Consider the following 27,612-nt stretch of genomic DNA (forward strand, 5'->3'; position numbering starts at 1 on the left):
CCGGGAGCAGGCTTCACCCTCCCTCCCCTCACCCCCATCTTCAGCTGCAGGACTCTGGGAATGGGCTTCACCCCCTCCCCCACTTCTGCAGCTTCAACCTTAGGGCTCTGGCAGTGGGCTCTGGGATTCAGCCCCTCCCTCCCCACTCTAGCCATGGGGCTCCTGCTCTGGGCTTCAGGATGGCTGGCCTTACTGGATATCATGGCCAAGAGGAAAGGAGCAGGGTGAGTTGGGGTGTAAGGCTGCAGAAGGGAGCTCATGGCAATGGTGGGCAGGGGAAGCAGCAGAACCTGCGGGGGGCCAGGGGGGAGAGGGAGATGGGGAGTTGGCTGACAGAGGCAGCAGGGACAAATTTTTTTTAATGCACAATCTCTAATATTCCAAATCTTTAACACCTGCAGATACCGCCTTTCTCACCTTTTCCTGATTGGGTCTTTGTTCTGATCCTGAACACTAGAAAGTTGCCTCTTTGGACGATTTTTCTGTGACGGTGTTTTTGGCATCAGCTCTGGCTCATCGCTGCAGCTGCTGTTTCAACAACAAGGTGGCAAGGAAGAGAAATCAACGTCACCAGGGCAAGAAGATACTTGCACCTGGGCACATCCCTCAGGGTAGGTCTCCAGCTGGCGAACAGACAAAGGGGATGGCCACAAAGTCTTGCCTCTACCAGGTGAGGAGCAGGGCCCATGCCCAACAGGATACTACAGGTCACGCAACAGGCTTGGGTCCAGCCAGTCACAGAGCCAGCCATTGGGCACCAGCTGTGTAGCTGAGTCCGTTAGGGAAGTTCGCTGTCTCTATGGGGCTAGGGGGGTGGTCTCTATATGTCCGATCCCTGTGGGGGAGAGGAGGGTCTCTGCATTTGTATATCTGTCTCTATCTGCGGGTGTGGGGATCCTCTCTCGGCGTCAGTCGGTCTGTGGGGTCTCTGCACACGTTCGTCGGTTTCTCTTTGGGGAGAGGAGGGGCTGGCGGGGTGCAGGGACAGGCTGGGCAGCAGGGGAAAGCGGACAGCACTGCCAGCGTTCACCACCCCGGCGCGCTCCATTGTCCCTGGCCAGCCCCGGACCAAACTCCTCCTTCCGTGGCACGGCCAGCCCCGCCCGGCCAATCCTCCCACCAGCCCATCCATTCCCCCCGTCCCCGAATTGGTGATGGGTCAACACCCCCCCGCCCCTCCCCGGCACACTCCTACCCCCGGTTCCGGATCAACCCGCCCCGGGCTGGACCAGAAGCCACCCACCCACCCGCCCGCCCGGAGCCGGACCAGATCCCCCCTCCCCCAGCCGGCTCCTACCTGCCGAACATCTTGGCGGCCTCCTCGCGGATCTCCCGCAGCCAGACCATGTCGACGGCGTCCACCTGCCGCAGGAACTCGGCCAGTTTGCGGTTACAGACCGCGGGTAGCTGCGCGAGGCCCGACGCCTCCTCCATGGCTCCGTCCGTCCGTCCGTCCGCAGCCGGCGCTCTCCCAGGGCAGGCCCGTGGCAGAAACCCTCCTTTTCCTGGGGTGCGGCGCGCTGCTACCCGCCTCAATTTTCAAATCTAACTTGTCAGACGACACGCGTGTCGTCACACCCCTCCTGCCCAATCACATAGCGTCCCACGAAGTACGCCGCCCGCATCATAGAGACCAAAACAGGCCTTTCTAGCCACTAGAGTCTATGATGCGGAGCCTCTGGGAGGAGCTCGCTGATCAGTAGCGGGGGGTGGGATCCTAGGAGTATCGCCCCCTCCCGGCCGTGACGGACAGAGGCGGAAGCCAATGAATATGGCGCTCCGGCAGGGCGCTTTGCGATTGGTGCGATCTCGGATGACCTCGATGGGCGTGGCGCGTGCCGGTTAGTGAAAGGCTCGCTTGACGCGTCTGGAGGCTCGGGTGGTGCCTGACGCCTCACGGATGCCGCTCTAGCCGTCCTCTCAGTGGTCTGGAGGTCTTTGTGGGGAATGCACGAGCTGCTGCCCGGGCTGGGGAACGGTTACTACCTGCGGGGGAGGGGAGCTGCCTGCAGGGGGCGCTATTCCCCTGCCTGTGCGCGCGCTGTGCTGCGGGGGCTCTGCACCCGCCCCCCAGTGACTGAGGCGGTTGGTGGGGCGGGAGGCCTGGGCCCTTTTCTTTCTGAGCAGGGAGCTGGAGCTGCTGGGTCCTGACCCGCACGTGAGGGCTGGGGAGCCCTGAGAGCCTGGGTCTAGCCCAGCCCCAGGGCCTGGCAGGGGGGTGGGTGCCCTGTGCCTCCAGTGTGGGCTGAGGCAATGTCTCGTTGCCCCTTTGTGGGGAGTAGCTGGGGGTAAGTGTGGGTGGCTGTCATGGGTGGCAAGTTTGTAGAAATTTTGGTGGTGCCCAGAACCTGCCCCTCCCCAACTCTGCCCCCACCTGCCTAAGGTTCTGGGTGGGGTTTTGAGGGGAGGTATGGGGTGCAGGTCCTGGGCTGGGCATTAGGGTGCAGGAGGAGTGCAGGCTTTGGGATGGAGTTTTGGTGCAGGCTCTGGGCTGGGGGTGTAGGAAGGGGGAGGTGGTGCATGCTCTGGGAGGGAGTTTGGGGATAGGAGGGAGTGCAGGGTGAGGGCTGAGGATGAGGGATTAATGATGCAGGAGGGGGCTCAGGGCTAGGGCAGAGGGTTGGGGTGTGGGTGAGGGCTGTGGGGCTCATGCTGCGGGGGGGCTCAGGGCTGGGGCTGAGGATTATGGTGTGGGGATGAGGGCTCTGGCTGGAGCTGAGGATTAGGGTGGGGGGGGATGAGGGCTCTGGCTGGAGCTGAGGATTAGGGTGTGGGGGGATGAGGTCTCTGGCTGGGGATGAAGATTAGGGTGTGGGGGGATGAGGGCACTGGCTGGAGATGAGGGTTTGGGGCATTGGGGAGGCTCAGGGCGAGGGCGGAAGCACAGGGTAAGGTTAGTCTGCCTTGCCATTATTGGAGGGCAGGCACTAGGACCTTGGGGCAGCAGACAGCAGTTCTGCCCGGAGCCGATCTCTGGCAGCTGAAGCAGGCAGGGGAGAGACCCGCGCTGCTTTCTGTCAGGCAGGGACGTGGCGGGGGCTGGGACCTGCTCCAGGCAGGGACGCGGTGGGGGAGACCCGCGGGGGCCGGGGCCCGATCCAGGCAGGGCTGGGGGAGAGACCCAGCTCCAAATATTGCTGGAGCAGGGCCCCCAGCCCTGAATATTCCTGGAGCCCAGGCACCACAAATGTATATAACCTGCTGCCCATGGCTGTGACATCCCAGGTGAATGGTGCTGCAGGCAGGTGCTAATGAACACCCACTTCCTTCCCCCCCGCCCCCCCTGTGTTTCAGGCAGAGCTATGGCAGAGGGTCCCATTCACCTACTGGAGGTTTGCAGTCAGAGACTGTCCGAGTTCTTGTGCAATGTCGAGCACAAGCGTTTGGCATGGCTGCGGGAAATTGAGGAGGAGGCCATGAAGATGTTTGATAGGTAGGACCATCTGGGTGGCAGAAGGGCTTGTTCACAGGCTGTTCTGTCTCTCTCAGCTGTCAGTACTATGGATCCTTCTGATGTGTGCGACAGTGCGTCTCATGAGTCTTGAGCCCATCTGTGCAAATTCGCCCCTGTGAAAAGCAACCTTTGCTTGACGTTTTCCTCCTACTGATTTATAGGATTAGCCAGTGGGAACTTTTAACCATCGCAATGGAGAGTTCTTAGGGACTGGTTTATAATGCCAGTCTCAGTGAGATTTAAAACTAAAGGCCACTGGGGAGCCTGGCTTTTCCAGATGCTACTATAGTAAGCAGAGGCAAAAAGAAATGTTAGTGATTTACCTTTTCAGTTTGCTGGGCAGTTTGTTTTAGCCTGGAGTGTTCAGTGTCTGTGGTCTTGCTAGAATGTCCCTAAGCTGCTGATCAGAAAGACTTCATAGAATCATAGAAGATTAGGGTTGGAAGAGACCTCAGGAGGTCATCTAGTCCAACTCCCTGCTCAAAGCAGGACCAACACCAACTGAATCATCTCTGCCAGGGCTTTGTAAAGCCAGGCCTTAAAAACCTCTAAGGATGGAGATTCCACCACCTCTCTAGGTATCTTGGCCTTATGGCATCACTTGGCCTTGTCCCCACTGTAATGAACAACATGCTGCTGCTAAGAGTTGAACAGCATGGTGTTCAGGCAAGGAAATAAAGTCCTTCTCTTGTGTTCTGTTTTTTGAACAGCAACTTAAGTGCTGAACCTGAGCTGATGCTCAAAACAGCATCACAGAAGAAATATCGTAGGAAGAAGCGCTCCTTATCTATTAAGGATGAGAACAATGAACTGACCAGAAAAAGGTAGGTGGTTGCCTTGGATCTCCTGTGCCAACAGACTACAGAACCAAACAAGCCAGAGGCAAAAGTAAACTACCATTTCAAAACAAAACACCTGTATCAATAACTAAACACATGTGCTAACTTAAAAATTATTAGTCTGCTTACTGAGACACTACCAGGTCAGAGTTAGTTCAAAATCTCAGTTTTGTATAAACTTGTGGTTTGCAGTAACGTAAGACAAATAGAAATCTTCCTAAGTCTTTTTATCCTAATGAATTCTTTTTTTAAAATACGTTATTTCAACCATTTGCAATCTAATCCTTTGTGCTAATGCATGATAACTTGAAAGTGAAATTTTTAGAAACTATAAATTAAAAATGAAACTGACTTTTCTATTTTACTTGCCCAATGTGAGAGAAATGCAAGAAATATTCAAAGGGCATGGATTTAAATTTAAAGTGGATTTTTAGGATCCACTTTTATAAGCTAAGTGTCTAACATAGCTGATCATGTTTGGCTTTTTAAATATTTTTAATTAGGGTGTGATTCCAAAAAAAAATAGGAAGAAGGGTTTTATGCACCTGTCCTTCAAGATGAAAAATAGTTCCTAAGAAGAAAACTGTGGAGAAAGCTAATGTCTCTTCGCTCCTAAATATTGTTAAACCTAGGGTACACTACCAACTTAACTGTCAATTTCTATTAGTCTTCTTTACCCTAAGGCTTTCTCAGTTTTTTTACTTTGTGTATTTGACAGCCTTTGTGTATAGTCGGTTTCACTATTATCCTTGTACAATTTGTCAGTTTCTGCTGTTGATTGCTCTGTGGAGGGGGAAAAAACCCACACACAACAGAGGGAAGAAACTCTTGAAAATAGGAAAAGAGAGTCAGGAAGTTTTAGTATCTCAAATATTTGTCAAACCCTCTTTCTCTCTTTATGGCCCAGCAACCATTTTCAACTTGCTTTCTGATGCAAAAACTAAATTTGAGAGTTGTAAGTAGGATGTTTGCTGTCTCCTTGCTCCTGCCTTGCTGTGCCCTCTAAATTCTCTTATTGACGCTATTCTCTATCACTCCTTAGGCCTGGAACCTCTCCTCTACCTTATCTGCAAAGTACCCATCATTTCCGTTCAGCTCTATCCTTCCAATCCACTTCTATAAAGCTCACAAAGTTTAATCTAGGATAGGTGTGCTGTCTGATACCTGATGTTTGAGGGGTACGTGTTTTTAATGATCTGTATATAATAGGAAAAAACTGCCTACTCCTCACAAGCTGTCTGCACTGTATGTAGCTGAACTGCTGCAAGCATAGGATACCCTGTGCTCAGTATTGTTTCAGTAACCACAGTTAAACCCATGGGGGAAGGAAGGGAGGAGAGATTTGAACTAAAAATGAGGCTGAAACTAGGTGGTTAAGAATGAACATGTTTTCCTCCCTCCCTAGAGCCTAGACAAGGGAGGAAGTGTAAATGTCCAGATAGAAACTAGCTGCTTAATTACATTGTTAGCCCCCTCCCACCCTCCAAAAAAGAGTGGTGTCTTAAAGAAATTCACACCTCCCTATGCTTAGTCACCTAGGCCAAGATTTTCAAATCTGACATGATTTTTTTTTTTTTTTGGTGCACATCTTGAGATTTCTTAAAGGGTTCTCTTTCTCAGAAGTGCTGTAAACCCTCTATCTAACAAGTGACAAATTGGGCATTCCAGAAACACTCACTTAAGGAAATCTCAAGGTACATGAGGAAGTTACTCCTGAACTCTGAGTCTTTCCATTTAGAAAAAGATCTGATTCCATGATGCTAGGGATTTTTTTTCTCTCAAGTTACACAAGGACACTTCGGTGTAGAATCAAGATCTCATTTAAGAAGTTCACTTGATCTCACTGCTTGCTCTGTACATTGAGTCAGTTGTGATTAATTTAAGCCATGATGCTGGAGACACTTCCTAATCTGACAGACCTCATTCTTCAGGAAAAGCTTTTTTGATGATTCAGGTAAAAAAATCTTTAGGCAACTTCATCCTATTTGTACTTATTCCTCTCCCATACATAGCATTGCCACTTCAGATACTGCTACATCATTTTATGTTCCCCTTTCCTGTCCAAGCTCTACACATTTAATTCTTTGGAGTCTATCCACTTTGCTCCTTTCTAGCAAGCTGCCCCATATTTCATGGTATCCCCAACTGGGACTCCTGTGTATCAAGATACTATCTGCATGGTAGTATTCCTAGTAAAGAGTGAGAGAATGATCCAGGAAAAGATAATGAGGTTTTAAATGGAATGATAGTTTCTATTACTGGAGGTTTTTGGTATACAATGTCTTACTAAACACTTTGATAGTAATAATATCTAGTTCTTATCATAAGTAGATCTTAAAGTGCTTTATAAAGGTGATAAGTATCATTATACCTATTTTACAGATAAGGAGTGGGAACTGAGCCAAAGGAAGGCCTTGCCAGTGTTGCCCAGCAGGCAGAGCAGGGAATAGAACCCAGATCTGAGTCCTGGTCCAGTGTTTGTTTTATTAACTTAATCTCATTAAAAATAGTTGTACCTGGACAATAAGCATAGTTGCATGTAAAAGAGTCATGTCTGCAGTCAGTGATGTCAGTTTTGGGTTCTGAAATGGCCAGAGAGAAAAATCCTGCCTCATTTGACTATGTCTTTGTTTTAAGGTTATCGAGAAAGAGAAGCAGCCTCAAGCCAGCATCCTCTAAGCAAGTTTCCCAAAGGCTTCGAAGCAAAGAGGGACTGGAAAAACCCAGTGATGTTCAAAAGGGAGTCAATGCTTCTTTTTCAACAAGATTCCACTCCAAGGTTGAAGCCAAGTGTTCTCCTCCATCGGAGGCAGTGGCTAAGACACCAACTATCTTGTTAGTAGAAGGGCAGGTTCCCTTGACAGAAATCAGTGTTGACAACCACAGTGGTGCTGACTTGTATTTGAAGAGGAATAGGCCTGAAATAATAGACCAAGCCTTGGAGATCATCTCCCTGAGTATTGATGACCAAGCTCCCAAGAAGCCTAAGGTTACTGAACTTCAACCTATGTCTGCAGCCTTGGCACTGGTGATCCCTGACACTCCTGAGGCAAAGGAGACAGGAGAAGACCGGGATGCTGCCAACTTTAGAATAGCAAATACATCCACGCCAAAAGCTTCTGTAAATGGGGAGCCCGGAGCTGAGAGTGATGTTTCTGCTCAAGGGCCAGAAAAGGAACTTTTCCAGGACTTAAAGGACAGCACAGGGACCTCAACAGGGTCCAAATCGAGCCATCTGTCTGCACGCAGAAGCCAGAGGGGTAAGTCCCATAAGCACCGCAGGACCTCACTAGCAGAGAAGTATTCTCTGGCCAGCAAAAGAGAGCGCATGATCCGGAAATCTATCAGCAGGGCTATCTCTAAGAAGAAGGCAGCTCGGGAGTCCTCTTCAGCCTCCAGCCACGTGAGCTGTAAGTATGTGAAATCTGAAAAGCAGTTCAATGTGTCCTTTTATTCAAAGCCTCTCTGCTCTGTCTGTCCATCAGTGTGCTGTTTGACTTAGAGGGGCTAGGAGCCACCTATAATGCTGCTTGTGGAGGGGTGGTACAACTGAAATTTTTAAATCTCACCTTACAGTGTCTTAAAGCTTCATGACACAACAGTTCTCTTGTGTCTCCAGCTCAAACTCCTGCACAGTCTCTGGGCTCTGAAAGTGTCTGCTGATATTCAGTTCCTTAAACTCTCTTGCTTGTAGAAGCAAAGTGGCTTCCAGCTGGGTCAGTTAAGTGCTAAAGCACATGGATTTTAGGCAAACAAAATTTAAATGCCACATGGCATGCTGTCATCATACAGTAATAGTAAAAACTGTAACTTAAAAAAAAGAAACCTAACCTATGCTTGAAACACCATGGAAATCCAATTGAAGTCAGTCATGTGTAAATTGATGGGCAAGAGAAACACCAGTCCTGGAACTTCAGATAGTAGTTGCTGAGTCCTAACCTACTCAAGTTACTTGTTAATGCTGCAGAATATTGAATCTGCCCCCAAAGAATAAGTACACAGTTACCAAAAATACAAAACACGCTTACTTTCATCCCTAATGAGGATTTAAACCCCTTTTCTAACTGAAATACTCCACAGCTTCAACTATGGAATTACCTCTCCATAATACAGACTTGAGTTCATCTTTCTGTATTTCCAGAGTTACTCCAGCTGATGTGGAAGGAAGCTTGGGAGGTACTAAAATGGTTTTTGGGCTATTATGGTGCTTAAGTTCATTGCACTATGTAGCAATTTCTAGCTGTAGAAAGTCAAGTGAGGGTGCTTTGAGATCATATGGAAATCTCTGGGTGGGAATGCAATGTGTCCCTTGGAGAGAGGAGTTGTATTGCACAGGAATAGCTGCTTATAAGATGCATCCGATTAAGACCACCAAGCTAGCTAGTGTCTTGCTTATCCTTTTCCTTCTAGGCCACAGCTCCTTGGAGGTATTTATGGATGAAGATGCAAGCAGCAATGTCAGGTGAGGCTGCTCTGTCAAATAGGCAGAAGCTATGGAAAATCTTGCAGAAAACTCTACAGGTCGTTCCTATGCCCAGTCACTAAATTAATACTTTGTGCTGTAACCTTCACCTGTGATTGGGGTTGGTAGTTAAACTCCTCATGCTACGTAGTTGTGGCCCTTCCTCAGACCCTGACCATCTTGCAAGCCTCTCCGACAGCAAGGCTGGTATGATCTCTGTTCTTCCTCTCAGATATCTGTACTGAGCTACCTGAAAAGGCTGATGTGGTGTTTTCAGCTTGTGCAGAATATGACAGTCAAGCTGGCCAATATCTTGCAGTGCACTAAAACTGTTTCCTTAGGCTCTGTCTGAATATTTCCGGTTTTCTGTGTCCCATGTATCTTACTAACTTCCTGAACCCTGTGAACTAATGTCCCTTTCCACCCTCATCACCAGATTGGAGAGGTGTGCAGTTTGTGGTCTCCAAGGCTTGCAGGGTAGAGCAGGTTCACCTGTCTGTGCCCCAGGGCTGTGGCATATTCTACCTATTGACCTGAGCAATGCTAAGACCTTCTACAAGGGGCATAAACCCCCACCTGGCCTGTTCAAACAGGGTTGTCTGTGGGTCTCATGCTGAAGTAAATGCACTCTCTGCCTGAAGATTGTAGAGTTAGACTTCAGTGCATGAGTCTTGACTCCAGCATGTGCGAACAGTTCCTCCATTGATCAGAATGAATATCTTGTCCCCACTACACTTAGATATAATTAATATACTGAAGTAGACTGTCAGATTGTGTTCTTGGTCACCTGTAACATGCTCTTCCAAGGTGCCTAGAAGCCTCTGACGGAAGCACCACAAGAATAAAACCCATAATTTCCTTACTTCCTCTGTGGGAGCAGATAACTTGTCAAAACACCCCTCTCTCTCTCTTTCTTCAGGCCTGAACTGGAACCTAATGCTGAATGTGACAAGGTAAGGCCGAAGTTGGGCTTTCCTAAGACAAATGTAGTAAGTTAACTGTACTGCTTCTTAGCTGCTAGTCCCTGAGTCTAGATCTCTCTGCTGAACTGATAGAATCACTGTCACTGAAACTGGAGAATGTGTCTGGGGGATTGTTCTGTCTCAGCTGTCTGAGAAATCAAAATTTCTAAGGAAGTAAAGACCCCTCAACTTGGTTCTTGGTATATTACGGTACTAGACTGAGACTTCAGAGACCTGGCTTCAAATACAAGACTTCCTGTATTATCTTGGATGAGTCACTTAGGGACAGATTTTTAATGATATTTGTATTTAAAAATCTGGCCCTTACCCTCAATGTCTTGGTTTCCAATCTTCTGCTTTTATGTTGTATCCCTTTTATTCACCCTTGTGTCTGTTTACAATGTCAGCTTCTTAAGGCACAGATTCTTACTGCTCTACTGTTTTGTACAGCGCCTAACACAACTGGGCCCCAGTCTCCATTGGACTCTCTAGGCACTATCATAAAACATGAGTAAAATTAAAGATTTGTATCAGAACATTTTATAATTTCAGTTCCCAAGTCAGCATCATTTTACAACTTGCTTCCATTGAGCTTTGACGAACCTGTCTGAAGACCTGTGCACCCAGATTGTGTAGGCTTCTGGTTGAATCGCTCGCTTTCCTCACTTCTCACACATGTCTATGCAAGAGAGCTCTGTGGATTGGGAGTTACAGTGCAGTGCTTGGTTTTTTAAGGAGAGGTGCTAATGCCTATGGAGTTTGTGCCTTTTCTAATCCTTCTGGTGCAGGGAGGTGGCTGCCCCCCCCAGTAGCTGGGAATCGCTTGCAGCCTCAATCTAGAGCTGTTTAAAAGTGACACTTAAAGGTGCTTGACCAAGATTTTCAAAAGTGACTAGTGATCTTGGATGCCTCAGTTTGTGGGTGTCCAACTAGAAACATTTGAAGGGATCTCCCCACCACCACCACCCCTTGAAATTGCTGAGACTCTGAAAATCAGACCTCTCTAGGAAGTTTGGGTGCCCAGCCTGAGACAACTTAGTCAGTCTAGAAAAATCTTGACCTTAAAGTCCCAGTGGAGGAAGGACAAATCTGACTCTTTGAGGGGTGGTGTCTGTAACACCCCTTCCCTGCTGTGTCTTTGCTCCATGAGCAGGCATCCTGTGTCCGTAATAGGCAGAACATCACTCGGTGGGTCTGCCCTCCTGCCATTACAAACCAAAAAGAGCAGTTCCTGGCTTGTTAGCAGCAGGGCTGCAATCAGTGCAGAGTGCATCCAGAGTCACTGGCTTTGCAACCTTCCTTTCCCCCCTTCCCAGGACACAGGATGCTTGCTGAACCCCTGATTCTGTGGGGGATCTTGCTAAAGTCTGCTTCCTTCTCCTACAGGCTCCAAAACACCTGCAGAAAACCTTCATTATTCCAAATGAAGGCAGCCCTGTTGCAGGACAGTCAGCTCAGACTGAACCACCGAATGGGACAGAGCAGCAGGCAGGAAACTGTAAAGGTAAATATTGCTAAAACTCTGATGGAGCAGCAAGGAAGCATGGGACTGTGGAGGTCCCTTGGGGGTTTATGAAAGATCTGATAGTCTGTCTTGCATCTTTGCCACCTACTGACCTAACTTACCCTGCAAGGGCTCTTTGCTATCTCCAAAGCAGAGTAAGATTTGTCCTGTGCTAGATCATTCAGCAGAGTTTTTCATAAATGTGCAAGATCTAAATGAGAGAAATTGGACAGAGTCTGTACAAACCACTTCAGTCTGAGCAACTAATGGGTGGGGAACTGTAGAGGAAAATATTTTAAGCTTCAGTTTGGTTCAGTGTCTAGTGTTTAAGAGCAAAAGTCATTAGTGTTTGGCAGGGGCGGCTCTAGGAATTGCGCCGCCCCAAGCAGGGCGGCACACCGCGGGGGGCGGTCGCTGGTCCCGCAGCTCCGGTGGACCTTCCGCAGGCACGTCTGCGGGAGGTCCACCGGAGCCGCCTGCCACCCTCCCGTGGGACGCCGCCCCAAGCGCACGCTTGGCGCGCTGGGGTCTAGAGCCGGCCCTGGTGTTTGGAGTAGTAACGCTATCTTGAGATACATGAAACAAACTGAGGAGGAATAAGAGGAGATTGCAGCCCCTCCCATCTCACTCTGCCTCAAAGTGAGGAGCTATGAGATGGGATCAGCTTTCACTGTAGGAAGTGTGTAATCCCATAAGAGGCATTGGTTGGAGGATCCTATTAGAGCATCTTATTGGGGTGGGGGTGGAGTGTCCAGAGTCCTCTTATGGACTAACATGCTATCTGTCTCATCAAGGGTCTCTACATAGAGCAGTGTGTGATCATACAAGGTGCATACTCTAATACTATTCTTTGATGTTGGTTAATGCATAGATATAAAACTTGTGTTTAAAATAGCCAGTGTGCTCCTGTTTTAGCTCAGTATAAGGTTTCTGATTGGCACAGCTCTTAGCAGTAATGTTCTGCAGTATTTTTATGAGGCTTGTCTTGAGAGCCATGAAGACAAGAACCTCTGGCATTGGACCTCTTCTGTAGGAAGCCTTTCATGTGGAACTAACTGTAGCATTCTTCACAGAGATCCATTTGAAAAAGAGTGGCACTTCTCAGAGCAGTGGGAGCAAGGAGCAGCCCCAGAATGCCAAGCCACTAGAACAGCCCTCGAGTATCCGGTATGTTCCTCCTTGGCCTCCAGCTGCGGGAGAGAAGAGAAATAGACTAGTGAGCTGGAATGACTAAGTTGTTATCTATCGAGTACTTTGGTTGAAAGCTTTGGTATGATTGATCAAAGGGGGTTTCAAATCCACATAATGTACCAACATTTTTGGGTTATAGATTTTCATCAGTTTAATACAAAATAGGTCTCTTGAGAGGCGGCATGGCCTAGTGAATTAGGCACAGATGGGACTAGAACCTAGGTATGACTGTGCAAGTCACTTGTCTGCTTTCCATTTTCTGGATGGGAATAGTACCCTCTTCCCTCCCCCCCCAGGGATGTAGTAAGGAATTGTGTTTGTAAATCTGTAAGTGCTGCTTGGAGGGGAGGAGTAGAATGGCTAAGGATGGCTGCGCAGCAACTTCATAGAATAGTTTGAACAGACTCTTATCTTAAGTGCCTAAAATATCTAATGGCTTGGCTCTTTCCTTCGCTTCTGCAGCTGCTGATTCTCCTACATACACAAGAGAATGGTAGTAAAAGATCCACCAAAGCCAATTTAAATGCAGTTGTTGCTCTCAGTTCTGTTCTTTTTTTTCAACCTCTTGTCCCTCTGAGGCTCTGTTTGATCTTGTGAAATCTACAGCATCTTCTGTAGTTGGGGGGGAAAGTGGCAACAAATTTGTAGTGCCAGAATAAGCTAATGTACAAAAACTCTTCAAAGCAAACTAAACCTTTCACATGGTGCAGGGTATGGACAGTAGACAACACACTTTCAACTATGCCGCATGCCCTGCCCCACCTGGCGTTACTGATGCGAGTTTCTGATAGACGCCAGTTTGTCACAGCCAGCATCTATCACTTACTGAAGCTGGGGCTGGAGAATAACATTGTGGTTGCTTAGTAAGATAGGCTTTATCTCAACTATTGTTTTGTAAGTCTAGGAACCCTCCATCCTTCGCGCTTCATCCCATCCCCTTTTTCTAGCATCTTCATGGCTGCGTGTTCTGACTATGTGGTGTGTTCACATAGGCATCACAGATCACTTGATGGTGCTGAGTAGGCAGGAGGGGTTGTATAAAACAAAGGCTGCAGGGGAGGCCAGGAGTGATGTTTCCTGTGCTGCTTCGATGTAACATACCCTTTACTCTTTCAGGAGACAGAGTTATAAACAAGCAATGGATGAGCTATGTAATGGGCAACAGCTAGAAGACTGTGACCGCTCTCCTTCATATGATAAGGCCACTTCTTCTCCTGTAAGCAAGACTCTAGCCTCGCCCAGCCCAGCCAGCAAGGTGAGTAGATTCCATGGCCCCACATCACTCTGCCTATTCTGGATCCCCTTCTGATGCCCTCTGCTCTCCTCATAGGTTGTGCATCCGTTCAAACACTTTTTACAGACGGTGCAGAAGAACCAGCTGCTCGTGACCCCAGGGTCCACAGGGCACAATAGTGTCATGAAAAACCTTATCAAACGCAACACTCCTACCCGACCAGATTCCAAGGTAGAGACGATCTCTTTTCCCTTGTGGGTGAGAAGGGAAGAGCAAATGTATGGGGCAGGGTTGTCTGCTTTGAAATGCTCACTTCAAATCTGCATCACAAGCCGTTCAAGATTCCAAATGAGGAACGGTACCAAGGAGTAAACTTAAATCACAACTCTTCACATTCTGATATGTTGACTGAACGTCCGATCTAGCACCCAAACTCTCCTCTCAGTGGTTCTGGCAGAGAGGCTAAAAACTGAATGGGCCATGAAGATTATTTTCCCCTTTGATGTCTGGAGATACTCCCTCCAGAGTCAGACATGCTGGTGTTACGGGAGAGCAAAGTCTTTTTTCCCCAGCAAGAGTACAGCATAGGCCGTGTCAGGGTAAGGGGTGTACAGGAGTGCATTGCCATGCTGGTATCTTTCATCAGCATGAAATTGACTGACTGTAGTCTTTAGCTTAATCCATTGAAAATCCTTTTGACAATCTCTTCCATGCCAAGTACTGGGTTTGGATAGTTTCCCCTGTAGCAGTTGTCTTTACGGCTGCCTGGTAGGTTTACTCCTAGGGGAATTCTGTGCACAATATTAAATTTCTGCACATTTTAGTTGTCAAAACAACACTATATAATCATGCCAGTTTCAATTATCTTGACAATTCATTTCAAAATTGCCTGTGTGTGTGTGGTTACAGATGCATGCATACATTCCTCTAGGATAGGGTGACCAGATGTCACAATTTTATAGGGACAGTCCTGATTTTTGGGTCTTTTTCTTATATAGGCTCCTATCACCACCACCCCTATCCTGCTTTTTCACATTTTGCTGTCAGGGTCACCCTACCCTAGGAGTAGAGAGTTAAACCCCTACGACAACCCAATTCCTGCTTCTCTTCCCCCTCCCCCACAGAGCCCAACTGGGGGTCAGACACACTCACTCCCTACCCCACCCAGAGCCCAGCCATGCCCCACCCCAGCCCACACACTCTCAGACCCTGCCCTCCTAGAGCACAGGGATCCAGAGGGAGAAGCAACCTGATGCTGGGTCCTGGGCTTGCACAGTTTCCTGTGTGCCGCCACCTCCTTCTTTCAGGGCCTGCTAGGAACTGCAGCTTCTGGGAACCCTCCAGATCACTCTCACCTACCCCCTGCCCTTGTCCTTTTGCGAGCTGGTCCAGCAGTCCCTAGTGGTGGCCAACATCTCTGCAGCTGATTTCAGGGGGCTGGAATTCTGCATGCCCAACATTAATTTCGGCAAAATTCTGCATTGCACTGTGGCACAGAATTCCCTCAGGAGTATAGGTTGGTCCTGGGGTAGTGGTGGCATCAGCTGTTGCATTGAGGTGAGGGGAAGATAATGTAGGGAAACAAAGGTTTGGATGTATTTTTGCATGTTTGAAAATGTGCATTTTTATAACCTCTTCATGGTATAGGAGCACATTAAAATCCTAATGAATCTGGTCTTCCATTCCCCCTATCAGTTAGCTAATATCAAAGTCTCAACACATATTGTGACCTTGACATCAACTCCTTAAAGCTTTCTTTTGCATGCAGAGAAATCTTGGCTTCTCTGTCACATTCAGCCCAAACTCATCATATTCTGGGATTGCCAAACTCTAGGATGGTCAGTGGACACTTCTTAGAATTTGAAATTGGGTCTTTGCTGCCCAACAGGCTGCTGGACAGTTGTAAGACAAGCAGCGCATTGAGAACCAAAGCTGTTTGATCATCATAACTAACCACTGAGCAAGATGAGACTAGAGTCCAAAGGTTGTGGTTCTAGGGTTTACTTGACTAGTTCCACAAGCAGTAATCCTTGTTTCTCCTCTTTTCTATCTAAATAGGGGGATTTTGTTGTAAGTAACGACTCCTTAATCACAGGGTCTGTGGGCTCATATTGGGCACATTTATTACCTCTCTAACGGGCACTGGCAGCTCTTTAACCTCACCACTAACCTGCACGCAGACCTAATATTTCTTCCGAGTCTCATCTGTGAGCGAAATGATGATGTACTGGGCAGCATGTGGAGGGTGTGCACACTAGGAAGTGAGTAGAATTGTTCAGAGTGGCCCAAAGGGGATCTAACAGTACCTGGATAAAACTCAGCCATGGCAAATACAAACTGAGACTCTCTGATGAAAGGGATTGCTGTTGGACATCTCATGGTGTGTAAAATGCTCTCCAAGGGAAACAGTGGAAGTGATACTACTTATGTCATTCAAACTAGGCTGGCCAAAACCCTGGAGAATATACTGTAGGGAATAATCATGCTTTGGCCACTGGGAATGAACTAGATGACTTAAAAGGCCTCACATTATATCTTCTAGATTAAAAACCATGTGTCTAAAAAGGGCGTAAAGGGGTCCCCTTCAGGGCTCTGAAAAGAATGGAGGAATTTTCATGTTTGTAGCACTGACACTGGCTAGTGCCATTAGGTGGTTTGTGGTGAATACAGCAACACAGCCACTGATGGTGTCTTTACCTGAACATGTCAACTGCAGTAACTGTTTCTGCTTGGATGTTGGGCCTGAGGTGTCTCACAGGAACTGCCCCACTCACCCTCCGAGCTACTTTTCTTCAGTAAATGGAGTTGTTGAACTAGCACTGGTGCCAGAACAGCACTGTATCTTTCCTAACACGTGCCTATTCCAGAGGGAGTGTGAATGTGTCTCTGACTGAAGCTGCAGTTCCTAGGTGTGTCGTCTCTGGCTTCCTGTGCCCAAGTAGCCTGGGGCAGAAACAAGCCCCAGCAGTTGGGTATAATCTGAGCTTCCTGCCCACCCCAGGAGAAGGAGCGGCAGCGGCTGGAGAGCCTGAGGAAGAAGCAGGAGGCCGAGCAACAAAGAAAACAGAAAGTGGAGGAGGAAAAGAGACGGCGCCTCGAGGAGATGAAATTGTGAGTGGCTGCCCCTCCAGCTGCTCCTTTTCTGGCTCAGCTCTGAAGCACTTCAAGGTCTTGTCTACACTGGTCACTTGCCCTGATTACCGCCATTGGTAGCTAGCTACAGCTACATTAATGCAAACAGTTAGTGTAGGTGGTGTACAGCTCCTGCTGGTGCCAGTGGAGCTTACCCCAGTTTGAAGCAAGGGTAGGCTGAGCCAATGCAACACTCTTACACTCTGCATTGGAGGTTTGCACCAGTGCACTAGCTGCTCCAGTGCTGGGGCCTTGATAGCTATAACCAGGGCAAATCCCCAGTGCAGCCAAAGCTAACTGTCCCCACTCATTCCCCAGGAAGCGTGAGGAGCGTCTGAGGAAGGCACTGCAGGCTCGCGAACGGGTGGAGCAGATGGAAGAGGAGAAGAAAAAGCGGATGGAACAGAAATTCTCTCAAAGTGAGGAGAAGACCGAGAAGGTAAGAGACCCAACCTGGAAACAGAGCCCCTCGGGACAGCTGGGTTTTCTCATGGCAATGGGCAGTGAACCTAGTAGAGCAGGCCTGCACAACTCGTAAAGCGGCGAGGGCCACATTGCTCCAAAAAAAACAGCTGAGGGCCGAAACCTCCCAGCCCAAGGAAACACCCCGCCCCAGGGCCACCCAGCCCTGCGGAAACAAACCCTCCTTCCCCAGCGCCGCCCCACCAAAACAGCTGTGGGCCAAAAAGGAAGGTTGGGGGTGGGGAGGTGATGATACTTTATTTTAAATCAACCAGGGGCTCCCAGCTAAAGAGGTGGCTGGGAGCCCTCAGGGTCAAATTAAAGGGCCCGGGGCTCCGGCGGCTGGGGGAACCCGGCAGGGTCGGCTCTAGGTTTTTTGCTGCCCCAAGCAAAAAAAAAAATTTGGCTGCCCCCCGTCCCAGCCCTGGGCTCCCCCCTGTACCCCCCTGCTGCCCCAGTCCTGGGCTCTCCCCCAACCCACACACACCCCCTGCCACCCCAGCACTGGGCTTCCCCTTTTCCTCCCCACCCGTGCCCTCCCTCCACCCTGCTGCTGCCCCAGCTTTGGGCTCCCCCCTACCAGTGCCCCCCCCCCACCTCCTGCCACCCCAGCCCTGGGTCACTGGTAACTCTCCCCCAGGGCGGGTCATTCAGCCGGAATTTTGGATGTGCACAAAACAGACAGGATTGGTTCCCATATGGTTACAGAGCTGCAGTAAAGTGGTACAATTTTCAGCTTGTGTGATTGGAGGATATCTGGATGCATATTATAAGACTGTCCTCCATAAATGAGGAAAAGTTGAGGTGCCTTTATTATTCTTTTGTTCCACTCTTTCTTTCTATGGGGAATTTGCCAATGCAATATCACTGTCTTCCTTTCAAACAAACAAAAGGGCAATGGCTGTTGAAAATAGCAATTCCAGTCCTAATAAGCATTTCTTGCTCAATTTTATCCTACTTTTTCTACAGCAAGTTACAGTGGATCAATATATTTGATTTGGGAGAAATGAAGTAAAAGCTGCCCAAACCGAGCTTGAGCACTCCTGAATTTTGAGGTGTTCAAATCTGGAAGGCAGGTGCTGGGGGGAGGGGGCCTGTGGGCTCCATGGGGGAGCATGGCAGCAACTGTCTGGAGCTGCACAGAGCCAGACACGCTGGTCTGAGTGGCACAGTAAGCGGTTTGGGGGTTGGAGAAGGGGTAGGGGGTTCCAGGGGGCAGTCAAGGGACAAGGAGCAGGGTGGGTTGGATGGGGCAGAGGTTCGGAGGGGCAGTCAGGGGACAGGCAGCAATTGGATAGGCATGGGAGTCCAGGAGGTTTATCAGGGGACAGGTAGGAGGGTCCTGGGGGGAAGTTGGGTGGGGTCTCAGGAGGGGGCAGTTGGGGACAAGGAGAAGGGAGGCTTAGATAGGGCATGGGGATCCTGGGGGGCAGTTGGGGCAGGGGTCTGGGGAGTGGGCAATCAGCGGCCAGGGGCTGGGATTTAAAGGGCCCTGGGCTCCCCACGGCTGCTGGCAGCCCAGAGCCCTCTGACTCCCGGCCCCGGCTGAGATTTAAAGGGCTCTGGACTGCCCACAGAGCACCGTGTGGGGGGGATTTAGAATCCCCCGGCGGGCCGCACAGTGAGGCTCCGCGGGCCGGCCACCTGTTGTGTAGGCCTGTAGTAGAGGGTAGCAATGGATGGCCTTGCTGTGTGATAAACATATCGGCAGTTACTAAAATCTTTGATATAGTGACAGACCACAGGGGCCATGAGTGGGTAATGAGGCCACTTGGTATTAGAGCAAAAAGAATCACTTTACAGCCTATTCGTAGTCCTTTGTTCAACAGGGGAAGACTCTCTCATGGACTTGACAGAACAGTGTTTGTTCCTATCGTGGATTTCAGTCTCTATGGTACTCTAAGCTCTTTGAGGACTAGTAGTGGTGTCTTATGTTCTCCTGAGCAAAGTCCTATCAGCAGGGCCTGTGCCCTGTAACCAGACTACAAGTGTTGAGTGGGGTGCTCAGGTTTGGGTTGGCTCAGTTCTCATCCTCCTGCCTATGCGGTCAGCCCAGCACCAGCTGTGTGCCCCACTCCTGCCAGCTGCCACCACTTCACTGTGCTGTGTGCGCACTGCAGAGTGACAGGCCCTGCAGCTCCTTGGCACACTCACTCTACAGTATGCAGCCATGGATGTGCTCGGTCACCAGTGCTGATCCTGCTGAGTCAGGTAGTAACTCAGACATAGGTTAGGGGTTTGTTACAGGAGTGGGTGGGTGAGATTCTGTGGCCTGCATTGTGCTGGAGGTCAGACTAGATGATCATAATGGTCCCTTCTGACCTTAAGTCTGTGAGGTTCATGGGAAGGGTTGCACTTAAGTCAGAGAACAACTCGACTCTCAGGCTTGGATCAGGTGAGCTTGGTTCCAGTCCTGGTTGGTCCTAAAATTGGGTCCAAACAGACCTGTACTTGGAGCAGGGAGGTCACTCTGTTCACACTGCACTAAAGCATGTGGGCTACTCCTGTAATCCATCTTCAGTGCAAAGGCCAATGCCCCTGCACCTGGATGCAATAGTTCCTAGTGGAAGACCTGCTTTCTTTGATTCCAGCCTGCTGACAATCACACACAGCTCTGCTGAAAGATGCATGTGTGACAGATGTCTCTATTTATACCACTTCTGTGAGGCACGCTGCTGCAGGCTGTTCATGTGACAGAGACCAGGGAGAATATGCAGAATACTCCAGAGTTGAGTGTTGCTTGCATCCAGGGTATTGCTGCTGTTCTTACACTTCATCAGTAGTTGCTGCCGAGTTAGAGATGTGCTGTGTGTGGTTTACCTGGTGTTCTAGGACATTGGTTTTCAAACCGTGGGTCACGACCCAGAACTGGGTCGCAGAAGGGAAGGGACTCGGTCACGGCAGCTCTGGTCATTAAAAGTCCCATTGGCGGTGCTGCCTGGCTAAGGCAGGCTAGTACCTACCTGTTCCGACACTGCGGAAGCAGCAGCAGCAGGTCTAGTTCCTAGGCTGGGGGTGGGGGCCACAGGGCTCTGCATGCTGCCCCTACCCTGAGCACTGGCTCTGCACTCCCATTGGTCAGTTCCCGGCTTGTGCACCTCTGCCTAGGAGCTGGACCTGCTGCTGGCCACTTCCAGGGCACAGCGTTATCTGCAGTGCCAGGACAGGCAGGAAGCTGACCAGGAGCCGCCTGAGGTAAGCCTGGGCCCCAATCCCTTGCCCCAGCCCTAAGCCCCCCACCCTTGCACCCCTTCCCACACCCTGAACCCCTCATTCCTGGCCCCACCCTGCAGCCCTCACCCCCACATCCCAGCCCTGAGCCCCTCCCAAACCCCGCTTATCCCCAGCTTCGTTGAGTCACAGACATCAACAATTTTCTTCAACTGGGTCACCAGAAAAAAGTTTGAAAACCACTGTTCTAGGGGCAGCCCAAGAGCCTGGGGATCCAGCTTGGTTGGTCTGGCTTAAGCTCTGGGAGAAGGTTGTCATTCACTGAACCCCTTTTCTTCCTCCTTCCAAATGAGGATGAAAACTCAACAAGCTACAGCGCTTGTTCCCATTCTGGGTGATGGGGCATAAAGCAGATCTTTTCAGGATCCATCCTTCAGGGTTATGGGGAAAGACTAAAGGACTGCATCTTTCCCCTGCACTAATAGCCAGAACCACATACAGTTCTCAGTATTCTTCTCCCAACCACGTGTTCCTTTCCATGTGTTCTTGATTATTGCTAGGCCACTCAGCTAAAGTGAAGGAATCTTGCATTTGTGGTCTTCTCACTTCCATGTCCCCTATTCATTTTGCACATCAGTTTGCCTGCTAGAAAACTATACCTCAAGCAAAAGGGAAGCCCATCTTCCTGCTGGCTCTCCCTTGTTCTGATGAATGCCATATTGCTACGTGACCTTCTGTAATTTGGATTCTGTGTAACTCTGTTTCATGTGCTCTTTCCAGTCATTCCTGGTGATGGTCTTCTCCTCCTGTGAACTCTGAGGCTGAACTCGCTGCACTGGGTGCCATCTGCCTTTAAAATATGTACACGCTTCACTGGGGCTTTGGACTTTCACTCCGCTCCAGACATCTTCCCCCATGGGATGTGATGAGCCCCATACTCCTGAAGAGCTCCTGACTCTTCTTTCTGTGGTAGATAAACATGTCAAGACTGGCTTGTATGAGGCTGGGCAGGGTCCAGACCTGATGTGTGTGATTCTCTCAGGTGCGAGAAGAGAAGGTGGTAGAAGAAAAGATGAAGAAAAAATTAGCTAAGAAGACTGGGGATGTGGAGACCCGAAAACAGAAAGTGCTGCAGATGGTAAGAGCAAGATTAGGTCCCATCTGTAAGGAGAAGAGTTTGCATTGGAAAAACAGAATGCTGGGAAATCTGCACAGTGTGCTTCATATGGGGAAGAGGGCAGAACAATAACCAGTAAATAGCTGTGGGAGAACAGGCCAATGAGTATGTCAGAATAGATTTACCTACACACGCACAGAGACGTGCACACACACAGACTCCTCCCCTCTTCCCCCCCCCCCCCCCCCCAATTTCCTAGTCCTTTTGTGACTGAAATGCCTTCTTTCCTTCCCAGTGAGGGTGGGGTATGGTCACTCTCCACTTATGTTCTAATGCAGCTCACCATTATGAGTTGCATAGCACCATAAATGTGCATGATGGTTTTTACTGACCTCTCCTTCATATATGCTTTTCCATAGGGCTGAAATTTTCAGACATAGGTATTTTTCCAAACACTCAGCCCAAAGCTCAGGTGCATAATTCCATCCCAGACTTCCTAGCAATTCCATGACTAAACGAATTCTGGAGATGGGTAACTTTGTGCTGTCCCCTATACCCAGGTGCAATAGGTGCTGGGGGTGGTGATGTCCCTCTTCATATAGTAGCAAATATGGGGGGCAGGAAGAGGGGCTGCACAACTAAGGTCCAAGACACTAGTGGTACTGATGAGGATGGGTCAGAGTAGGTTATGGGTTAAGGCTAGGAAAGGGCACTTGACCCATAACCCAGCTACCCTCCTCATTTAGCATAGATGTGGACTTGCTTTGCCTTCCCAGGAGGAGGATGAACACAAGCAGAAGGAGCTACTGAAGAAGAGAGAGGATGAGCAGCATGACAAAGGGAGGAAGATTGCGGAGCTGAAGAAACTGGCAGAGCAGCAACAGGTGGAACAGGCAAAGGAGAGGTGAGAGCTGGCCTATTTCCACACCCCTGAGAAGAGGGATGGGGGCAGAGCGACAAGAATGGCAAAAGCAGCAAAGAATCCTGTGGCACCTTATAGACTAACAGACGTTTTGCAGCATGAGCTTTCGTGGGTGAATACCTACTTCTTCGGATGCAAGTAGTGGAAATTTCCAGGGGCAGGTATATATGTGCAAGCAAGAAGCAAGCTAGAGATAATGAGGTTAGTTCAATCAGGGAGGATGAGGCCCTGTTCTAGCAGTAGAGGTGTGAAAACCAAGGGAGGAGAAACTGGTTCTGTAGTTGGCAAGCCATTCACAGTCTTTGTTTACTCCTGAGCTGATGGTGTCAAATTTGCAGATGAACTGAAGCTCAGCAGTTTCTCTTTGAAGTCTGGTCCTGACATTTTTTTGCTGTAGGATGGCCACCTTAAGATCTGCAGATCTTCTCAGTACTAGGAGAAGGGTGTGAGCGATTGGGCTATAGCGGAGGGTTCTGGATGCAGAAGGCAGGTATCGGAGCATCCTGGATGGGAAGTGACCTGGGTCTTTTGTGACTCACTTGGTTATGCTTTAATTTACCAGGAGTCACAAACAGCAAGAGAAGGGGAAGGCCCTTCACCTGCAGATGGAGCTGGCAGTGGTTACAGAGGAGGAGGAAAACCAAAAGAAGGTGGGCAGTTGAGACTGTGTCGTGCAGTGGACTTTATTCTATTTGTCTCTGGCCTTGAGCATGCCTTTAGCTTTACCAGCTGCATTCTCCTAGTGAAGGGTAGCAGTGAGGCCTATAATCTCCAAATCAGCAAGAGGCTGCCTTGGAGTCTAACGAAGAATTGCTGCTGTTCCTCCACTGCGGAGAGAGTCTGTCCCCATCATTGGGTAGTGTCCCATCCTACTGAGGGAGGGGATGAATGGGAGACCCATATAGGACAAGTCAGATTCAATAGAAGTGAAAACAGGGTGATCTGTTTATAACTTGGACTTGTTAACAGGAGGAACAGAGTCCAGAAGAGCAGGAACGTCGGGAAAATAAAAGCAAGCCACTAGAATCTGTTGCTATTGTTCCCAGTAAATGGCTGAATATAACAATGGAGGTGAGTGAGCCAAGAGCCTGAGCAAAGACAGGGGTTCCAGTATCTACTGGGCTCTTAATTTCCTGGGTCGGTGGAGGCCTTTCCTCTTTGTTTGGGCCATTCTCCTTCAAAGAGGGCAGGGATGTCTCTTATCTGAGCAGCCATAAGAAACTTGGCTCAGAAATGGTGGAGAGAATTCCTTTGTTTGGAATTTCAAACAAGTGATAGGAAATGGCCACATGATGACACTAGATCCTGAGGAATCCTGGGAGTTGGTGCTGTATTGTAGCCTCTCACTAGTCACCCCAGGTAGCTGAGAAACTTCCATGTATCTCCAGTTGCTTTAAACTCTCTAACTACCACCATTGGAGGTGAAACACCATTGTGTTTCCAGCTTAGATGTGTTTGGTGAATCAAACTGAAAAGCTAGACTAAAGACATAATGAGATCAGCTTTGCTTTTTCAAGCAGCCAGCTACTGCCTCATCCATAACTTCTGGTTGTCTGATGCCTGATACCATCTGAAACTTGACTTGTCTTGTATTCTGTGACTGTATTTTAGAGCTCACTGGAAGAATGAGGGACTCTTTATTGGGTTCACATAAGAAATGTCCTTGCACCAGGTGGTGGGTCTCATTTTGACACACTGCTTGTGCTCAGCCATGCTGGAACAAAGCCCTTTTTTCTGCTCTCAGCAAACACTCTATACAGTGTAATTGGCCTAAGTGACTGTTTCATGGGTTCTTACACTTATTTCTAAAAATGACTAGGTGTAGCACTTACCTGTAGTCAGGAGTTGAATGTTAAAAACTTCATGTCTTGTAGCTTGTATTATGGCTAGGAATTCCTGTCATGGTCCCACAGTACTAGGCTCTATACAAACAAGTAACACTCCTTGCTCCAGAGAGATTACAGTTCAGGGGTCAGATTGGACGTGACAAGTGGACAAATGGAGAGGGTGAGGGGAATGAAGTTACACAATGAACAGAGACTATCAGAAAAATGCAAGTCTCTTCTTGGCACTTGCCTCTGCCATGCCAAATGGAAACAATTTGTAGCCATCACAGCAGAGTGAGACTTTAAGAAGGGATTCAAAGGTGGATAAGTGGGTGGCTCTTCAAATGTTGACTTTTGTCCCCTATGCATAGTATCTGACAACTAATCCAAGACGTTTATGTTCTCTTTGTGTGGGGAAGATGTGCAACACTGAGTCAGCGACTCCTTCCCTTGGTTTGAAAAAGGTCTGACTCCTGAAGCACTTTATGGTTGTACGAAGCCCCTTAGGTGTGTGTGCTTTTCAGGAGATTTTGCTGCTGTAGAACAGAAGCACTAAGCATGCTGCGATAAGTAGCTTCCTTGCCTCTGCTGCTGTAAGGAGGGAGTGAGATGGAAGGAACAGGTCCTGTGACAGTCCATCTTCCCACCTCCTACCCTAAGAACTATCAAACAGCTAATGGTGCTCAGTCCTGTACAGTGTACTGCATAGACAAGCACCAGTGAGTTTACAATCAGTAATTGTTGCTGCTGCTTTTAGTTGTACTTTCCAGCCATACTGTGCCTGTTGCATGAAAGATGACGCTGCTGAACACCAATAGGGTGAAAACACAGGGCAACTTGCTGCTTTTCCAAGAATGATATTGTTGATGATCTTTTGATTGTATACAGCTCATTTTTTAAAAAGTTATCAGCAACAGATGGCTTTAGATGAGTCTCTATGCTTAGCTTGATATTTTTTTTTCAGGTTAATTATAGAATAGCAAATGTCTGACATCAAATGTGACTCAGATAAACTGAGTAAACTGTGTTGTATACAGCAGTCCTGTAGCTGAAAATGTTACGCTTCAGCACAGCTTGGTAACTTACTAGGTGAGAGATCCATGTTCAAGTTTAAATTCCTCCCTCCACAAACCCTCTCCATTGGCATGAGTTGCAAGCACAGCCAAAGCAGCCTGCTTAGCCCCTACAGGGTGGGTGGGTGTGCATGCGTTGGGGGGGGGGGGGGAGAGGGAGAGTGTGCTCTTCTTTTACCATACAAGGATCTCCACTGGCATATGGAGTGACTTTCTGTGCTGTATCATGCAGTTTAAGACTAGAGCTAAGCTTGTAAGCCTTTTCTGGGTGGCTACAGAGGCTGCCCTCTGCAGTTAGAGGGAAGCTGCACTTTCTGTAGGTCATTGCCCTATAGCAATGGTAATTACATCTCAGAAACGTTCTGAGTGTGGTTACTGTAGGGCATTGTCCTACAGTATTGCTTTTGGCGCATGTGGATGCCAGTCTAGGGTAAGTTTTTTTTATTTATTTATTTTTTTGTAAATGAGCTTTGACAAGAATCTAAGGAAGTTAGGCTCAATTGAAAAATCCCAGCCCAAATTATTTAACCAGTATATTTCTTCTGAATTATCATGTGGCTATTGTTGTTGCCTTCCCATAAATGGACAGGCGTGATCTCTGAATCTGGTGTTTTTGGAGTGGGATTGAAGATCAGGTATAAACATGACAGTGACTGCCAGAGTCACACCATTGCCACTTCCTGTTTTCCATGGCTCATCTTTGTTCCCTCCAGGGCAGAGTATCTATTTCATTCTCCTGCCCATGGAGACTCATGGCAGAACAGTAACGTTGATTCAAACCTAGTGTAGTATGTATAGCAGCAATGCTGTGTATATTAATAAACTTGTTGGTGCTGACATCTGCTGTCCTACCACCTGCTCTTAGCACCAGTGATTCTTGGAGTACACAATGTAAATCTCCTGCTCCTAGAACCTGGGATATTTCTATCATTAAATAACTAATACTCTAATCAAAATCAACAGTGGGTTCTTTCTAGAAACTCAAGCTGTCTCATCAGCACCACTACATAGAAGTATCATTATAAGGTAATTGGGAGGTGTTGTGTTTTTTTTGTTTTTTTAAGGCTATATATCTAACTTTTCTATATGGTTTCAGAAATCTCCTGTCACTGACTCCTATCAAGGGCCCACTTTAGGCTCAAAAGAACCTAGATTCCCCAAGGTAAATCCAAATAACTATGGGCTGGATCTGAACAGTGATGACTCCACAGATGACGAAAGCCAGCCCCGCAAGCCCATCCCTGTCTGGGCCACTGGTACGTGCAGATCTTGTTATACCCACTGAAACTTCATCTATGAGAATTTGGAAGACCCCAGATTTCTCAGGGAGGCTTAGAAGTGGAGGAAGCCACAATTTAGGCCAGAAGTGCATGAGACTTCAGCTTACTGCAGTGCCATATGGTACTAGCTTTGAGTGGTAATCTGAGCAGGAGCTGCATTCCTGCAGGCACTCTTGTTTGAATGTTAATTCAGAATCCGTTGTGCCCATCCCTAGAGCTGAAGTGCTTTTGAAGTGTCTGAAAACAGAAGGCTAGGGAGTTCACCAGTGCCTTTCTTTCAGTGAGGGGTTTTCCACAGTACTTGGGATACCTGGAATGTGAAAGATGCCTTGGAAACTAATTATATTCTTTGCATGAGGGGGAATGTAAGGTTCTATATGAAGCCAGGCAAAACCCTACTTTGATCCAGTACTGGGAATTCAGTATCTGTTTTGCCCACCCCAAATCTCTTCCAGGACTGGCTCTGTGGGGACCTTCTGCAGGGCGAGAGAGCTTGGAGGGTTGCTTTTAGATCTTGGCTTTCATGCACTGATTCACAGTAATCATGGTACCAAGGAAGTGAGGTTTAATATGAGCCATGAGATGCTACTTAGACTGTTCATGTAACGTGGTGGTTATTTTCCCAGGGGCTCAGCTTAATCAAGCTGTTACATACCAATATTACAACCCTCCAAATATAGAGACACTCTTTGGGCTGATAGTAAGCCCTAAACTGGAGGACATTTTCTACAAGAACAAGCCACGATATTTCAAACGCACCAGCTCTGCTGTCTGGCACTCACCACCCCTTCATGGTACCAAGTCTTCACTGGGCCTGCCCTACAACCTGAAAAAGTACTGAGGAAGGAGAGTCCCTCTTCTGTCCACCAGCCATGTCAATGTTCTCCTGGTTTTTGTGTAAAGAAAAAAAATCTTTTCCAAGATCTGTGTTTTTTAATATTTGCATAGAATAAAAGCTCTAATAAAAGTTCATGTTAAAATAA

General features: G+C 48.3%; 2 protein-coding genes across 9 annotated transcripts in view; one reads left to right on the top strand and one right to left on the bottom strand.

Moving 5' to 3' along the window:
- The window catches only part of LOC120403938 (inner centromere protein-like), a 30,412-nt gene extending 28,746 nt beyond the window's left edge, over nucleotides 1–1,666 (bottom strand). The window contains exons 1-2 of one of the 2 annotated variants that reach the window (XM_039535948.1): nucleotides 1,298–1,666; nucleotides 418–528 (exon numbers count right to left, since the gene is read on the bottom strand). In XM_039535948.1, the coding sequence (XP_039391882.1) occupies nucleotides 418–528; nucleotides 1,298–1,434 (248 nt within the window). In that variant the 5' untranslated portion in view covers nucleotides 1,435–1,666. The remainder of the gene's footprint in view (nucleotides 1–417; nucleotides 529–1,297) is intronic. The other variant, XM_039535947.1, reaches the window with a different exon arrangement.
- Nucleotides 1,667–1,756: 90 nt separating this feature from the next.
- Nucleotides 1,757–27,612, top strand: LOC120403937 (inner centromere protein-like). Of its 7 annotated transcripts, none has more exons than XM_039535939.1 (19): nucleotides 1,757–1,841; nucleotides 3,295–3,433; nucleotides 4,165–4,278; nucleotides 6,931–7,703; nucleotides 8,704–8,755; nucleotides 9,675–9,708; nucleotides 11,104–11,221; nucleotides 12,295–12,388; nucleotides 13,529–13,667; nucleotides 13,743–13,877; nucleotides 15,705–15,716; nucleotides 16,648–16,757; nucleotides 17,097–17,217; nucleotides 21,454–21,549; nucleotides 22,305–22,432; nucleotides 23,013–23,100; nucleotides 23,420–23,521; nucleotides 26,446–26,605; nucleotides 27,256–27,612. In XM_039535939.1, the coding sequence occupies exons 1-19, from the start codon at nucleotides 1,766–1,768 to the stop codon at nucleotides 27,468–27,470; spliced, it is 2,706 nt and encodes a 901-aa protein (XP_039391873.1). In that variant the 5' UTR covers nucleotides 1,757–1,765; the 3' UTR covers nucleotides 27,471–27,612. The 7 variants fall into 7 exon arrangements, with proteins under 7 accessions (XP_039391873.1, XP_039391875.1, XP_039391874.1 ...); XM_039535941.1 differs by having other exon boundaries at nucleotides 27,310–27,612; XM_039535945.1 differs by lacking the exon at nucleotides 1,757–1,841 and adding an exon at nucleotides 1,849–1,926.

The sequence above is a fragment of the Mauremys reevesii genome, linkage group 4, assembly GCF_016161935.1.
Source record: "Mauremys reevesii isolate NIE-2019 linkage group 4, ASM1616193v1, whole genome shotgun sequence".
NCBI classification, from domain to species: Eukaryota; Metazoa; Chordata; order Testudines; family Geoemydidae; genus Mauremys; species Mauremys reevesii.